This window comes from Macrosteles quadrilineatus, unplaced genomic scaffold, assembly GCF_028750875.1.
Source record: "Macrosteles quadrilineatus isolate MER2022 unplaced genomic scaffold, UCM_ALF_1.0 Scaffold_3__2_contigs__length_128488019, whole genome shotgun sequence".
Classification (NCBI taxonomy): Eukaryota; Metazoa; Arthropoda; class Insecta; order Hemiptera; family Cicadellidae; genus Macrosteles; species Macrosteles quadrilineatus.
Window position 1 is genome coordinate 35664609 of NW_026542596.1, and position 17931 is coordinate 35682539.

At 36.3% G+C, this 17931-nt stretch overlaps 1 protein-coding gene across 2 annotated transcripts; it reads right to left on the minus strand.

Moving 5' to 3' along the window:
* Positions 1-3175: 3175 nt before the first annotated feature.
* Positions 3176-17480, minus strand: LOC128990310 (PI-PLC X domain-containing protein 2-like). Of its 2 annotated transcripts, none has more exons than XM_054412638.1 (4): positions 17155-17480; positions 15170-15344; positions 9343-9820; positions 3176-6657 (listed from the first exon to the last, which is right to left on the minus strand). In XM_054412638.1, exons 1-4 carry the CDS (start codon positions 17228-17230, stop codon positions 6460-6462), a joined length of 927 nt encoding a protein of 308 aa, XP_054268613.1. In that variant the 5' UTR covers positions 17231-17480; the 3' UTR covers positions 3176-6459. The 2 variants fall into 2 exon arrangements, with proteins under 2 accessions (XP_054268613.1, XP_054268615.1); XM_054412640.1 differs by having other exon boundaries at positions 17177-17312.
* Positions 17481-17931: the final 451 nt, after the last annotated feature.

A 17931-nucleotide genomic window follows, 5' to 3' on the forward strand; every position in this document is an offset into this window, starting at 1 on the left:
TTCAGTGGCTGCTTCTATCTCCAATGCAGCAAATCCTTGTAAAGCAGCTTGGGATTTTATTAAAGCCACCAAATCAAAGCCCGCTGTTAGTGGCAAAACCTTTGCCCAAGCTGAAGAATTTAATCAATATTTTGTAAATTCTGTAGAGGAACTCATAGGGGGTTGTAGCACATCCCTAACGCCAAGTACTAGTACCGATAATCTAGAAAATAGTCTTAAATCAGTCCCAATTGTACCTTTTAACTTTTCTTGGAGGCCTGTGACGCCAACTGCTATCATTAACATTGCGCATAGCTTCAAACTGTCAAAGAGTAAAGATTATTTTGACATGACGATTGAACTACTTAAGGGTATAATTCATGTAATTGCTTCTCCCATGGCTACCATCATAAACACCTGTTTGTATGAGGGGGTATTTCCTGACGCGTTGAAAATCTCCAGAGTTGTACCAGTTTATAAAAAGGGATCTCATGATAACTTGTCTAGTTATAGGCCTATAGCTATAATTCCCATTCTGGCAAAGGTGTTTGAGGCTGTTATGCTGGAACAACTGTATGAGTACTTTGAAGTCCATCACCTGCTTGTGCCTGCGCAGTACGGCTTTAGGAAGGGCAGATCCACTGTTTCGGCAGTGGACTCCCTTCTTCAGGTAGTGCTTGATTGCTTTGAAACCAAACAAAACACTTCCGTCTTGCTCTGTGATCTTTCACGATCTTTTGACTGTGTCTCTCACCAAATTCTTCTTATGAAACTTGAAAGATATGGCCTGCAGAGTGGTGCACTCGATGTACTCAGATCTTACCTTAGCAATAGACAGCAGATAGTATGTTGGAATGGTAGAAATTCCACCCCTTTGGCAGTAAATCATATGGTGTCCCTCAGGGCTCCATATTGGGCCCTTTCTTGTTTTTGGTGACCATTAAAGATCTCTACTATGAAGTGTAAGGTAATGTTATTATTTATGTAGATGACACTACCTTGTTTGCCAAAGATCCTGACTTGAAGCTCTCAAAAACCAAAGTTGAGGGTTTTCTTTCTACTGCTACTGCCTGGTTCAATGTTAACAAATTGATCCTCATCAATGAATCCAAGACTCAGGCAATCACCTTTAGCTTGGGAAAGTCTGCTGAGTGCACTGACCATGTAAAGCTGCTGGGCTTTACTCTGGACCCTCACCTTGACTGGGGAGATCATATTGAGTCGCTGTGCTGTAGGCTTAACAGGGTTATATTTTTATTGAGAAGACTGAGTTTTTACCTGCCAAAAGATTTCATTCGTGTTGCTTACTTTGCTTTTTTTCACTCCATTATTATCTACGGAACGAGGCTCTGGGGTCACTCGCCTAAATTCTGGTTCTGCAAAAGAAAGCGATGAAGGCACTTAGTGGAGCCCAGTATCTCGCGCACTCCAAACCACTGTTTCTCCAAAACAAAGTCATGACTGTATATAATGTATATATTTTTCAATGTCTCCTAGAAATTAAGTCCAATGAACCTACCTAGAAATCAGCATGTACATAGCCATAACACTAGAAATAGGTTTGATATTTTCACTGTAAGGCACAGACTATGAGTAAATCATTTAATAGTTATCCTGTTACATGTTGCAAGTATTTTAATCATCTGCCTCTTGATTTACCAAAATTCAAAGCCTTTCTAAGTAATTGTCTCTTAGAAACACCTTTATTTGACTCTAGAGAGGTCCACCTGTAATTAGGTAATGCATGGTGTGTGCTTTTTTTAACTGCTTTTTGATTTTTTTTCCCAAATGTGCATGGTTTTAATCTGATTTATTTTACTTTTTATTTTGTCTGCTATTTGACTTGAACTAAGCATGGTTTGATTTTATATGTTAACCAATCTCTGATGATGGTTTTATTTTTATTTTATTGAATTATGTATTGACTTAGCCTATTATATAATGTTTAATGGCCAAATAAACAATTTGAATTTGAATTTGAAAACACTCACAAAAGGCAGCCAAAGTTGCCTCCAAATAAAAAATGTGAAAACTCAACCGTTTTCAACGTATTTCTTATGTTATTCTTAATTTAACACCATAAATCATAACAAAAACAAACTTACATAATTATTTGCAAATCCACACAAATAAAGCTTTCCAACAACCCATTAATTAAAATCGGTCCAGTAGAACTCTAAATTTAAAGATTTAGTTTTACAATGATTTTAATTTAAAACTGAATTATACATATTGTAAGTAGATAAAGACTGGTTTGATTATGTACGATACACAAACAGTAGTAGTAGTTAACATGCTTGATAGCAGTAGGTGTCAACACAACTTTGATTGTTAAGTCAGCTGGGGGAGTGTGGTATAATAAATGTGGGGGAGTGTGGTAAAATCAGCTGTCACCACTCTTTCAAAAAGGTCTATTCCTATTGTGAATTTCCTAAGTTGACTCTTAACCAAAACTAGTGTACCTGTTGCTCGAATTCAAGCTTGCGAAGTATTATAGGCGACAATTTAAAACGAATAACAGTCATAATTTCCGATGACTTTAAAAGATTGAGTCGGCTCAAATATTATGAAAATACTCACGATGTACAATACAGTTCAATATAATCAACGTTTCTTGTAAATATCTTATCATTTTTCAAAAGCTGATCTTGTTTTATTGATAGTATTTTCTACAAATGTTTCCCACTCATAGGTTGTCCATAATAACGATTATAAATTAAAAAAAAAAAATATATTTCTATTTCTTCTACTCGGTGGTGTTCTATGACTTTCCTATGTTTCCATAGTTTGCAAATCGGCTCTTTCAGTGATTACTCAAGAAATGTAGCACAGAGTTAATTCAGTTCTCTTTTTAGTATACCAAACTGTCCAGGCTTTCTCGCTTTTTCCATTGTAGTTTTTACGCTAACCCAAATTCAGAGAGTAAATATTTCATTTTAACAGAGTCAGTATGCAAATCTACACACCTAGACAAACATTTTGTTTGGTATATAATATTTGGGGTTAAATCTTAAAACAAAAAGCCTTAATGTTTACTAAGTTTCATGTAGCGTATTAATAACGTAGATGAGGCTATGTATACATTAATATTAGACATGTTTGGACAGGCACATTGCACTTAATTTACCCTTATGAGGGTTTTGTTTTACTTACCCTGTATTTAGAAAAGGGTTAAGAATGATGCTTTTAACGTGTGACATTTATTAAATAAACACTTCAATACATATTAAATAACAAGACTAGGAATTAGACAATTTATAATCAACGATTCTTAAAATTAAAATTGAACTTTTAAAATACTTTATGAAAGCTGTTGGTAGTATAAAGTTATAGATTGCTCTTTAAGTGTATACTGGCACATTTAGAGGAACAGAGATCCTAGACATGACCACTGTCCAGCATAAGACCAGATCAATGATTTAAATGAATAGAAATCCATATAAGATATACTGTGCTGACAGTATAATACAAAAATTCCGACCTGAAATCATAGTTCTCTAAATTCTGCATTTGTTAGATTTGTAAATCAAACTAATATATTAAAAATACTGATTAAATAACACTTGATTTAAAACTAGTTAGTCGATAATACAAGATTAACTTGAGTACAAAGCCTTATATTTTTGTTAGCTATTTCAGTATGATTTATTTGTGTATACTAGCATCGACAGTCTTTGATTTACACAATATAATATACAATGGAACCTCGATATCTTGATAAACAAGTGTCTAATGGAAATTATAAAATAAACTTAATTCCAAACAAAGTTGATTTCTTATAGACGTTTACAGTAGCATGTGAGGATATATATAAAAGAGGTAATATAAAATCAATATTTGGAATTGGCACTTGTTATTGAGGTTCCACTGTATGTAATGCACTGAGGCAGAGCAAGAAATACAGGTCGGATCAAATGAAGATTCATTTATCACTAAAATAAAATGAATAGACAATCAAAAATAAATGTTGTGCATACATAACAATATAGGCTACAACCAACTAAAGCAGAATGACATTTTAACCTTAGGAACCACTTTGTTGCTACTGTACTAAGAAATCAATACTCTTTGAGACAAGATAGTCTAAAACAAGTAACAACATAATTTATTAAGCCTATTTGTTGTTGAAATCTTTTAAAACGTTTTTATTCTCAAAATAACATGATATGACTATTGTACTAGCTAGTAAGTAACATGACGTAAGAGAGTGCTTGTTATACATTGATTTTTTGATACATCAGTCATATATCTGATTCCATCATGATTATACCATGGATAAAACATACTCCCTTAGTAGATTTCTCATCCTTATGGAACAGCTGAAGACAATTTTATTGTTAGTTCATGTACGGTTTATGTAGAGGTCGTGTTTTGTTTACAATTTGTTTCCCGTTATTACAGCCATTTAAAACCTCGTTTAACCAAATAATACGATCTAATCATAAACAATAACTTGTCCCCTAGTTATATAACCAAACAGTAAAGCACAAATAAAGAAATTAACCCTAAAATAATGGAAACAAAGTTTCATCGACACTAGCGCCTTTGTGTCACGTACATGAACTAGACACAAAAAACGTGCTTCAAAATTTACAATGGGATGAGAAGTCTACTTGTGTTGGTTAGTCTATGATTATACTTTGTCAACAACCAATAAAACAAAGGACTAGTAGCTTCACACACACAAAATACTCATACCTGCTGTAGGTGCCTAACATGACCTATAAAAATCGATTTATTGTTCCTTATTATTGACTTCTAGTACATAGAGTAAAAAAAGGAGAAAATTATAGAGAGCAATGAATAGATTTATTATGTATTCACGACTAATATGTATCACAATTTGTGGTGATTTGTTCACAACGTAAATGCTAAAACTATGAATAAATGTAAATCAAATGTATATATTTCTAAAACTCTGCTTGAAGCTAGAATTAACTACTGGTGTGATGAAATAAAATAAAAGATAGAATATTTGATTTTATCTTTTATATCATTGTCATTTAATATAGTACTTTAGATTATTTAAATTTATTGATATAAGTGAATAGTTTTATTTATGTTTTAGAGGTTAAGTGGTAGAGAGGACTTTCAAGTCCTAACTTTTCCTCTTAACCCTTTCAGTGCTATGCAACGATATATTGTTGTTAGCGTTTCATCCAAAAGCGCTAAGCGACGATATATCGTGCCGGTGCGTCTTTAGATCCTGTGAGTTTAAATGGACATATCGGTTGTCTCGGTTGTAGTTTCGAAAACGCAATGGTTTCTTTCGATTCCTCATACGATCGAGGCACAATATATCATTCCTTAGCACTTTTAAGATAAAAATTTTATTTTTGCCGATTTTTTTCTCGCACTAGACTTTGCCCCTGTGGCAAGCCTAGCATTTTTAGGACAAAATAATTAAATAACTCTAGTACTTTTTAGGAAAATTACAATACAAATATTCTAGCATCGAAAGGGTTAAATAAATACATTTTTAATTTTATTTCATTTCAAAATAACTTAAATGTTTAATTCCAACACCCCAACCCTGTTATAACAATTAAGCCCAACGGTACTGTTGAATATATATTTTGTTTTATGTAGGTCTAACATTTCTCTAGCGGTTAAGCACAGGGTAAGCAAACCACCAACTACAGCGGTTTCCAAAATAAGGGCCGTAAGTCGTACCAACTGGTGGTTTGCAGGAGCAATTTTGATGGTTTGATGGAAAATTAAAATATTTTTAATCCAGTTCCTTAATTTTCACTATCCAAACAGACGCGGTGAGCACTATATAAAACAGTAGTACTGAGTAGGTAGTATGCAGCAAGGCAGTACATATTTGTTACATAAAATATTTTCTGTACAATCACAATTCACCTGATTAACGTAACAAATGTGGTTTCGGTTTTAAACTAGCAATTTTTAAATACCAAATGTTTGTGAAATCTTAATTCCTGATTTTTATTTGTGGATTTGAATAGTTTTTGGATTTCTGACGTAGGGGAAAAGGGAACCCAGGGGGGTTGGAGGGGAATATCCGATACATATAAACAGAATATCCTCAAGCCAATGTTTATTTTATTTTTATTTATTTATATAAAATAAATAAATAAATAAATAAAGCCAATGTAATGGCTTGTTTAGAAGCTACAGGAGCTAAATAAAGCCTACTTCAAAATCCCACTAAACTCTGAACTATTTAGTTATGTCTAATTCATTTTTACCACGGTATACTCTTGTGAAGTGATATCATGATTAACAAATTTAAGTATTTTTTTGCTCACAGTTATTTTTCTTTAAGGTTAAAAAAAGCCATTGTTAAAGAGTTTTAATTATCTTGGTTTCTTAGAGTTAGTGCCTTGTACCATTCTAAAACATAGCATTTTTCATTCAAAGCATTTATGTACCACTACAATCACAGACACAGTGCTTAAAGCATTCTCACTTGCATTTTAGTATAGACTGAGTAGAGCTACGCAAACTAATTATTAACTAAGGTTTCAATAGGAGATCATTCAACCCAATGACGACCTTGCTGAAGAGGTCGCCGCCCATTTCGACAAAGTCTGTAATGACAACGTTGATTCCTCGTAGGCCTGGGCGTTGCTGTTTGAGCCACGGAATTACTGCTTGCAAACAAGGCTTGGAGCATTTAGATCTCAACTCTCCACACGGATGATGTATTACAAACTGATAACAAAGTATTGTGTGAGGTAAGCAAACTTACAATTAACCACAGGTTAAATTATTCTACTTAATTAATTTAAGTTTTATCTCCGATACCTCTGAAAATATAGTTATGACAATGCATGCCACCCCCAGAATATAATACAAGCGTTGCAAGAGAAAAAAAATTATTAACTCTCAAATTTTTGTTTATATTCAGCTCTTTAATTACCTTGAAACGAATCAAGTGTTTGATAAGGAGCAACACGGGTTTAGACCAGGAAAATCTACAATAACAGCTGGTATAGATTTTATTGAATCAATTATAAATTCAGTAGATAATGGTGATAAAGCAGTTGGAATATTTTTAGACCTTAGTAGAGCTTTTGACAGCGTTTCACATTGTAAACTATTAAATATTTTAAATGAATTAGGAATAATAGGAAAAGAATTACGGTGGTTCACTTCATATTTAGAAAACAGAGAACAGTTTGTTGAAGTGGACTACGTAATAGAGAAAAGAAATACTAAATATATTGAAAACTTTAGATCTCAGCGGCAGACACTACGATATGGAGTACCCCTGGGATCGATCTTGGGGCCTCTTTTGTTCCTCTGTTACATTAAGGGGTTACCAGAGATGATCCCGGTCAGTGATGGATCTATGTGTCTGTATGCTGATGACTCTAATGTTTTGTTTTCAGGAAAATCCAATTTAACTATTGAAAAATCCTCAAACAGGAGTCTCCTCTCTATAAAAAATTTTTGGATTACAGAAATCTGCTTATCAGCACAACAAAATCAAATCTAATATCCTTTTCAACTAAACAATCAATAACAGCATTTGAACCTAATATTTTTATAAAAACAGACAAAATTGATCAGGTAAACCAAACAAAGTTTCTGGGACTGGTTATTGATGAAAATCTATCTTGGGATAATCACATAAACTATGTAGTAAATAAATTATCATCTGGCATTCATGCCTTGCGGCTGATGTCCAAGGTTTGCAACTTGGAAACTCTTAGGATAATCTATTATTCTCTAATTCATTCCCACATATCCTATGGAATCGCCATTTACGGAGCAACAACTAAGGCAAATTTGGATAAAATACTTATAAAACAAGAAAAAGCTATTAGAGTGATCATGAAATTAAAAAGAACAGATTCAGTTAAAAATATCTTTCCTGAATTGGGTGTATTAACAGTTTACAGTTTGTATATTTATGAGACAATAATTTATGCAAAACAATTTCATTTATTATCCACTGCAAGTAAATATAACACACGCTTTCAAATTAACCTTCCTAGACATAATTTAGAATTCTATACCAAAAAACCTTCATATGCAGGCTTAAAATTTCTTCAAAAATTACCGATTTCACTTAAAAAAGAAAATAATACAAACCGATTCAAAAGCCTACTAAAAGACTTGTTGATAAGAAACCCATTTTATTCCATCAAAGAATTTTTAAATTGTAATCTCGAAACGACCATTTGAATTCCAGTTACTACCTAGTTTTACTCTAACGTAACCTTCTAAGATTTTGTGATTTTTTAAAGTTATAGCACTCATTTTTAGTTTTACTATAAATCCTTTGTGAATGATTTTAATTATTTAGTTTATAATTTTTTGTTTATGTTAGTTTAATGACGCTATTCAAGACATATTGTCTAAACTTTGTGAATAAAGAATATTTGATTGATTGATTGATTGATTGAACGCTAGTGGAGTTTAGATTCGCTCGTAAAGATTTCGTAAAAAAAACACAACCCTTCCCAGACGGGTGATGGATATATCCGCCTAAGTCTTTGGCGATAATGGACGGGTGGTGGATATATCCGCTTATGGATTTTGATGTTCCGGACGGGAAGCGGATATAACCGCCTCTTTTTCAGACAGACTGGCAGGTGCTTGAGCAGTAACCAGATATTTCGCGGTACCAAGGCGCCTCTCTCCATGGCTGCGCTCTCTCCCACACTCCCCCCTCTCTCGTCCCTTCCCCTCTCCCGCGCCTTCCCCTATCCCGCGCACCACCCCCCTCTCCTACGCTCCCCCCTCGTCGTTTCGCGCTCAACACTACGTTGTCTTTATTTATTGTTTACATATTGTTCTTTATTTATTGCCCAACGTTGTCATGGTCATATCTTCAAAGACGGGTGGCGGATATCCGCTGCTTTTCTACTCATCCGCGGACGGGTAGCGGATATATCCGCATAGTCAAAAACGAGTAAAAAATTATTTTGACAGTATGAAGTGTTCCATTGTGTTTTTTTTATGTATACTTGTAAAACAAAACACAAATAACAAAATTAATTTTTATTTTTTCCTATAATTTTTTCCCATTCTATGTCACGATTTTGCCCGTCCGGGAGGGGTGCGCCAGTGGTGTCTGGCCCCCTACTTGATTTCCTCTGTTTACACCCACCCTTCACCTAGATTTAATCTGAGTTTCGAGAGAGTGCAGTTAAGTTACAGAGGTTTTCTCAGCATGCGCCCAAATCTCCTAAAAGTGTTTTTTTACCAGTTACATGAGTAATTGATTAACAAATAAATTTGTTCCTAATTTAAGTATAATTGCTTCACTTGAGATGGAATCTCTGCATGCTCTCTTGTAATACCCGTTTAAAGGCTAAGTACCCGCTCGAGGGTTAAAAATTAAACTCACTTAAACCGTTATCTTATAACATTTAGTAATGATCCTACCTTGGTATCGGGTGTGAGAAGACATTGGGTGACAAAACCGGCGTTCTTGGGGCGATGTGCCATTGTCTTGTTGAGGAATTTTAGTAGGGCGTCAGAATTGGTAGTCTGGGGCCACGGCGTAGGCCATCTCACTCCAGGCCACAACTCCGCATGTTTCTCCACCAATCCGTCTCGATAGATAGCAATAACTCTGTATCCATGATCCAACATCCACGTCAGTGTCACTGTCATTATGTCCCATGGCAGAGGGCACAACTTGCCTCCAAAAGTATTTTTAATCATTGATATCAACAATTCGTGAGTCTCATCACTAAAATTGTAGAAATGTTGAAAATCCAGTATTATTATTTCTTCAGGGAACTCTTCTAGGAAATTGTTTAATGTTTGGAGATGAGGGTATATTTCATCACCGTACAGACCGTGGACAGCATACAATTTTGTATCACCCTCTTTTGTGGATATTCTCAAATCCAGATATCTGAAAAACAAAGTGGTGTAAGTAAGCCTACTGATTGGTACCATGTTATTTTCACTGTTTCTGAAAAGTCATAATAATAATAATGTAAACTTTAAGGGCATCACCCTAAAAATGTTTACAAATTCAGTAAAAATATTATATATACAGTAGGACCTCGATAATTTGACACAGGCCGTGACGACAAGACATATTGACAGCAACCAATGACGGGTCTGCTGAGGTAAAAAAGGGCATTTTTTGTTTGTGTGCAAGGAAAAAATACAATTATCTATACATCCCAATTACTTTTTTTTGCTTTTTTCATAAAATCCAAAGTTTTTTTAGGGAGAGGAGGGACAATACATCCACACACACAGGTGGCCAACCTGTAGTGTGAGACTCCTGAGAAGAACAGACTACTCACTAAAAAACCACTCAGTAGCTTGGTCCACCGTCCCCACGTCTCCTGCTCCCAGCTCTCCTGCCAGAACTTGAAGGTGCGGGCACGCTCCTCACTTCTTGCCTGGTCCTCTCCACGCCGCTGATATAATGCCTTCCTCTCTGCCGCCAAAAGTTTGACGGGGATGACTCCAGCAATCACCAGGATGGCGGGTTTGGACACTGTTCGGTATGCGGATTCCACCCTGAGTGCTGCCTGACGCTGCACTCAAGTGAGCCGCATCCTGTACACCTCCTTGTTGAGTGCATTTGCCCACACTTCCGCACCGTACAGGAGTACGGACTGGACCGCAGACATCAACAGCCTTCTGCGGCTGGACCGTGGATCTCCAACATTGGCCATTAACCGGCTAAGGGAAGAAACCACCTTAGCGGCCTTGTCCGCCGTACGGATGATCTGGTCTCGCTAGCTGAGCTTGCTGTACACCATGACCCCAAAGTACTTGGCGGCACGAGCGGTTTGGACTTCAATATTCCACACCCTCTACAGCACGATGGTGTCAATCCTCTTTTTAGTTAAAATCACAATCTCAGTTTTGCTCAGAGCGAGCGAGAGCCCTTGATCTGCCATCCATGCGCTAATGGTGCGCATGGACCTCGGTTTAGTTTCAGCTGGGCAAGCTCAACGCTACGTGCAGCTATTAAAGTCACAACGTCATCTGCATATTTAACTAACAGAGTTTCCTCAGGCATCTCAGACCTCAGGAGGCTGTCATAGGCGACGTTCAGAGTATGGATCCTTGAGCAGCACCAGAAGTTACAGTCATCGTCCGGAGGTCTTCTGTAGTGTCATAAATGAGGAGGGGAAACCGAAGATCCTATATGATCCTATATGAGTCCTATATGATGCGCATGAGGTACGCCAGGACGTGGAAGGTGTTCCCTAGAGCACCCAGCATATTGCACCACCTTGCGGAGTTAAATGCTTTTCGCACATCAATTGTCACAAGCAGCACAACCCAACGAAAATAGTTGTTATTGTAATGTTCGTACTCACTGAACTACTTCTTAACACTACTTATAGCACTTGTAAGACCGGGGTAAAATAAGAAGGCGCATTGTAATGAACTGAATACCGCCGGTTGACATTAAAGGAGCGATTGAGCGTTACATAGTGAAGCCGGTGTAGGTAGCGGGCAACTGAGGCCGAGGAGAAGCATCATGCAGGACAGGTGGGGAATAGGACGCTATCTGTGATTGGTTAATGTTCAACCAACGGTATTAATTTATTCAAATGAACTATACGTTACAGCACTGTTGCCAATACAAATATTAAATGTTATAAATCAATATGCATATATTACCATATTATTATATATTTCCTCCCCCTTAACTTTTTGACATAAAAGTAATAATTTTAAAAGTTTAAACATGAACATCTACAGTGGATTAGACATTACAAAAACATAAACAGTACGGTAATCAAATCAATAGTACACACAACTAATACAATGTAAACACATAAAATGAGGGAAAATATTCCTAAACAAATAACAAAACACAGTACATAATAAACTATATGGATTGTAACAATAATATTTACAAGTTTAACTAATGTTCCCTGACTGGGTACTTACGCTCAGATCTGACAGGTGATTGTTTACTATCATCAGCTGTTACTGCCCGCTGCGGGCTCGGTGCGGAAATGACGTCACCTTGTCTGTGGTCAGGTACACGTGGAGAGGTGGAATGACGGTTACTGGAACTGGAGGGGCGGGGAGAAAAGGAACTGGAGCGGCGTTTGTTGGAGCTGGTGGGAGTGGCTATTGTTGGACTCATATGTTGTGGAGAGGGTATAGGTCGGGTGATTTCCACAGCTGATTTCCCCCTCTCATATAACTCAGCTGATACCTTTGGCAGCGAATCTAAGTTTACCTCCGGGTACAGCTGTTGTAATACCACTATTTAACCCAATTATCTGATTAATATGACGTTTCCAAATAACATCATTTTCCAACTTTACTAAATAAGACACAGTGCTTAGAGGTTTTACGATTACACCTGAAATCCATTTGTTCCTGCCCCTATAGTCTCTTACAATCACAGGTTGGCCTTCACATAAAACTCTTGTTTTACTTAACCGCCATAATTACCAATCTGCTTACTCTGTCGGTCATGTACAAACTGTGGTAGGTTTGGCCTGATCAGTGGCGGTTCCAAGGGGGGGGCTACAGGGGCTAAAGCCCCTCCCCCTTGGACCCTGAAAAAAATAAATTTAAACGTGCATTTCGTCCTTAAGAGTGGGTCCCAGTAAAAGAAGAATTCCGAAATTGGCACACTAGCACGCGTGGAGTGGAGCGGACATTTGTTGAACTACGTGCGTGGCAGTCTAGACGTCACAGGCATGTATCGGTCGATAGTGACTCACGGCGCGGGCGCGGTGTTGCCGAACCATCGCCAGGCGCTAAGCAATGTATGGCAACGCCGCATTAGCACTGGCGATGGAACGAACTGTGTCAGTGGACTGGACGGCGATTCGGCTTTGCTCGGAGGACGGAGTGCACTAAAGTCACTTCCATCACTTATTTACTTAGAATACTCGATTTTGCTCACTGCTCATCGTTGTTAGTGGATTTATTTAGGATAGTTATTTAGCCTGTTACAATTTTATATCATAGACAAAGTAATGTTATTGGAAAATAATCAGTTTTGAAACAAAAGTTTTTAAGTGGAACAAGGATCATATAAAATTTGCTAAAGCAATAATTGAAATTTCTTATAAAAACCCTATAGTTTATCATGATACCGGATAGAACATGTGCTGTGTTCAACCAACTGTTTCCTAATTTCTTTTATTTATCATATGACTTTGTTTACATTAATTTGTTTTTGTTTTGTTTCACTGAAAAAGCTAACTCACAATAATTTGCTACAGAATAAAAATTTGTACTAAAACATAAATCAACTTTCTTTTCATAGTACATAGCAGATGGCGACTGATGATAATGAAGAAACATGGAACAGCTACCTAGAAAGACTAGAAATAGCTTTTGTATTCAACAATATTTCTGAGGAAAACAAGACAATAACACTGCTACATGTTATTGGAAAGAAAACTTATGGAACACTATTGATTTGTTACAACCTAAATTGCCAACGGAGTTTTCGTTTAAAGATTTAATTAAACAACTCACCAAACACTTTTCACCACCACCAAATGAAGTAGCAGAAGCTTTCAAATTCCACAATAGACGTCAACAGGAAGGTGAAGACATACAGCACTTTGCAACGGAATTGAAAGGATTGTCAAGATACTGCAACTTTGGCAACTTTCTCGACACAGCATTACGAAATCAGTTCATACAAGGAAGAATGAATATGTGATTCCAAAACTTAGGGGAGAGGTGCTGTGTTCAACCAACTGTTTCCTAATTTTTAGAATCACATATTCAATCTTGTAACCGGTTGTTTTTTCCTTGAGCTTCTTCTTAAGACAGGGTTTGAGGCTTCACCGTTTGGTAGAGGAGCTAGAGGTTGGTTAAAGCGAGCTTCATCTTCAGTATGGTTGTTGAACACATGATCATTTGCTCCCTGAAGTTCTTCATCTTGAATTGTAGACCCTAGAGGAAGTTTGATATTGATAAAGTAGTCCCTGTCGTCCTTCTCACCGCTTGAATTTGAACCAACCGATCTTATTTGATCAATGTGTCTTTAAGAAGAAGCTCAAGGAAAAAACAACCGGTTACAAGAATGAATATGTGATTCTAAAACTTAGGGGAGAGGTGCTGTGCTCAACCAACTGTTTCCTAATTTCTTTTATTTATCATATGACTTTGTTTAAATTAATTTGTTTTTGTTTTGTTTCACTGAAAAAGCTAACTCACAATAATTTGCTACAGAATAAAAATTTGTATTAAAACATAAATCAACTTTCTTTTCATAGTACATAGCAACATGCAATTTAAAAACTTTTTTATACGAGATATAATTACATAAACACACTAGTTTAGGAGATATAGCCTATGAAAAAATGACTTCCGGTCTACTTTTTGTAAGATGCAGCTCCTAATAGAGAAAGTTTAGCGCAAAAATGCGAAGAGTAAAAAAGTGTTGTACGAAAGAAAAATAGTGGAACAAGGCTCATGAAAAATAAGCAAAAACAGGGTGAATAATATTTAATTAATTGATCTGTTATATGTACATTGTGTAACATTATCAATTCTGGGATTACTCAAAATGATACAAGTTAAGTAATTACATTAATGAATGGTAAATTGGATCCAACACATGTTGGAAACATTATTAACGGCGTTTCAAATGCTTATTTTTAAAGGTAAGGGTCAAGTGGAGGTGATAGATTTCTTCCCCTGAAACCGCCTAAATATTATGAACAAAGTATCATACAGAATATCAATTATTAGTACCTAATTTAAAATTAAATATTGTACTTAGTTATAAGGGGAAAAGTTTGTTTTAATACTTAAAGTCGGCCGATTTGCACGGGACGAACATGACAAATTTTGTTTTCTATAATCTAGAATAGCCTACATTATTTTCAGATATGACATTATTGATTATATTTTCAATTTATGACTTTTAATATTTACACTTTTAAGTGAAGTATTCTGTGAAGCGTTGTTAATGGGATTTACTCCAAGGGTCGGGAGGGGCCGTCGAAGGACCGGCCTAGCCATTGTTCTTCTCTACTCTCTGGTCAGGTAGTCTGCCTCAACTTAACATGAGACAGCCTTTACTCTTATCACTGCAGTCACCACTGGCTTGGGTTGCCTATGTGGCATTTGTAATTTTTTTTCCAGTAATACTAATTCACTTGAAGTAGGGCCTACTAAAATGTCTTACGTATAACCAACCCATGTTAATTTACAGGCTCATTCCAATAAAATTGTGGTATTAGACCTTCAGTTGCAAGATCTTTAGTTCATTTATTAGCCAATTATTAATTTAAGTTACCTGATGCCGAGGTTTAACTGTTGTAACAGAGTCAATTCTTGTGTCGCACACCACCTGTGAATCACTCTTCGACTAGGGCTTCCAAATACTCTGGCCAATAATAGAACAATTTGCTCATTGTCAGGTGCTATATCTGATGTTGGTTTAATGGTATAGCTCATGGAATCATGGGATCCTAGAAATATAATGAGAATAACTTAGTGGAACAACCTTAAAATAACTTAGGTCACCTTTGGTTTTGTGGAAGAATGATAATAAATTATTCTTCTTTGGGTTGGTTCATTGATAGTGTTGTTTATCTTAGTTAGGCTAGTACCAGTGTGGTGCCAGCTTATTTAACCATACCCAAATGAACTTAACCCTAAATAAATAGGCTATATATAATTGAAAATCATAAGTTCTGGTTTGCTTGCTGCTGCTGGTGAAACCTCTTCCTCAACATTTGCAATGTAAAATAGGATAAATAGCTTACCTTGGCAGTGTCAGAATTCCAGTCATAGAAACTATCTCTATTTTTGGATGCCCTTTAGTAGCCTATCTGTCCTACACTCGTTCAAATGAAAAATATTGATATATATAGATTATTTCATTCGGTTAGGTTAACCTAGCTTACCAAACTTGATGTATCGAATGAAATAATCGATATATTCATTCAAATGAGTGTAGGACAGATAGCCTACTAAAGTGCAGCCCTATTTTTATTAGGATTCACAATTAGTAATGCGCGATTGCGAGATGTTTAAACAATCAAAATGTTCCATCTCAAGATGTTCCGCTTATTGATTGTTTCGATTACTTAGTGAGAGGTTTGTACAATCAAAATGTTTCTCTCGATTGTTGCATGTGTTAAGCCAAAACTTTTGTCGGCAGTCTGCACCACTGTCTAAATTCTAAGGTGACCATGCTCAAGGCCACACTAAAAAAACAGGCCGTAATGCTCGTCAAGCATGACGTCACGATAGAAGACGGCAATGACGTAATTTTGCCGTTTGTGATCAGCTGCTTGTTTTAATCTTTCATTGGAAAATAAATAAATAGGTACTTATACGTCATAGCCGTCTTCTATCGTGACGTCATGCTTGGCGAGCATTACGGCCTGTTTTTTTAGTGTGGCCTTGCCATGCTATATTACAACTTATAGGAGCTGTTACGAGGATGATAATATTAATTATTTTTCTAGATTTCAGGTAGAATTCTGTATCTGTTGGCACAAACAACCGATTGAAAATATTGATTATTAGATTGTTTCATTCGATATATCGATCGATATTTTCATTAGGTTGTTTGAGCCAACAGATACGGAAGTCTCCGATTGTTCGGGTACACTTCCATATCTGTTGGCACAAACAACCGAATGAAAATATCGATCGATTACCGATTATTCGATATATCGTTTGGTTAGTTAGGTAAGGTTAATCTAACCTAACTAAGTTAACCAAACGATATATCAAATTAAACAATCGCATAATCAATATTACTCATTCGGTTGTTTGTGCCAACAGATATGGAAGTGTACCCCGTAGATAAAGTAGGCTAACTTAATATATCCATAAACCTTCCTCGGTGTTGAAGTAAGAAATACCTCTCATTGAGGGTCAATTTCCGCCAGATACAATAGAAATTGGATGCTAATAATTGCCAATGCCGTACTTAACAAAACAATCGCCATGAACATCTCTTTAAAACTCTCAGTACCGGTACCCTAAGGACTCTCTTTTAGACGAATATGAGACAAATTATATGTTCATGCCGTGCTGAAACGAAACAATCGCCACAAATATCTCGATAAAAACCACTCACTAAGATAAGCAAAATTACAATCGAACCGTCTCGAGAGGTAGGCCTACAAACATTCGAAACTTTTTTCGCAATTGCGCATCACTATTCACAATGAGTTACTTCTCAGATAGGCCTAGGCTGCCAATTAGGCCTAGGCCTAGTACAAACTAATAACCAAGTTTGTAGATAAGTTATTTCAAACTAACCTGGAATAGCTAGATTAATTACCGGTATATTTTTTAAGGATTCGTCAAGTTGGCTCATCCAATTGTTCAAACTCATGATCAATTTCAGTAAATAATATCCAAATATCACAATTAACTAGTAATTTAAACTACTTGAACTTGAACGATTTGGTTTGGAGGTTAAGTTTTGTTGCTTGTTGTCTTGTTCTTGTTACTGTGACTGACAGATGTGAATAACAGTGTTGCCAACCGACCTCTTTGGTTTTCCCCGCATGAAAGGACGGAAATCCTCGATTTTCCTCGCAAGGATTCTAAAATTACTCGCAAAATCCTCGATAGCATCCAAGATTAAAATAATTTGAAATTTACCCATATTTACACGATAATATACGTTTCTACGGTTTCTTTTTTTTACTAGAGAGGTGCAAACTGCAAATAACCAAGCATACACGTATGTGATGTAGTGGATTTTCCCCGCAATTGGCAACACTGGTGAATAAGATGTGATGTTGTGTTTTCGTTTTGTAATTATTGTGTCATTGTTGGGTCCGATTGTGAATCCGATCCCAGTCATGATGTGATTCCTTCCAATCCAATTCTTCCACTTCCACCATGGTTGGACCATTGTGTATTATAGCTCAGTGGGTTGGGTTGGACCATAGATTAAACATACTCCCTAAGTAGGGAGTATGTTTAATCTATGGTCGGACCTTGGACCTTTGACTATTAATACATACATCCAATAGTCAATGGTTGGTTGGACTCAACGACTCAACTGGAAATGGTAGTCATCATAGT

Excerpts from the sequence above, each read along its gene's own strand:
- LOC128990310 (XM_054412638.1), bottom strand. The coding sequence starts at position 17,230 with ATGAGTTTGAACAATTGGATGAGCCAACTTGACGAATCCTTAAAAAAT. Across the intron at positions 15,345-17,154 it reads AATTAATCTAGCTATTCCAG|GATCCCATGATTCCATGAGC; the intron begins GTTAGTTTGAAA and ends TTATATTTCTAG. Across the intron at positions 9,821-15,169 it reads CAGTTAAACCTCGGCATCAG|ATATCTGGATTTGAGAATAT; the intron begins GTAACTTAAATT and ends TTTGTTTTTCAG.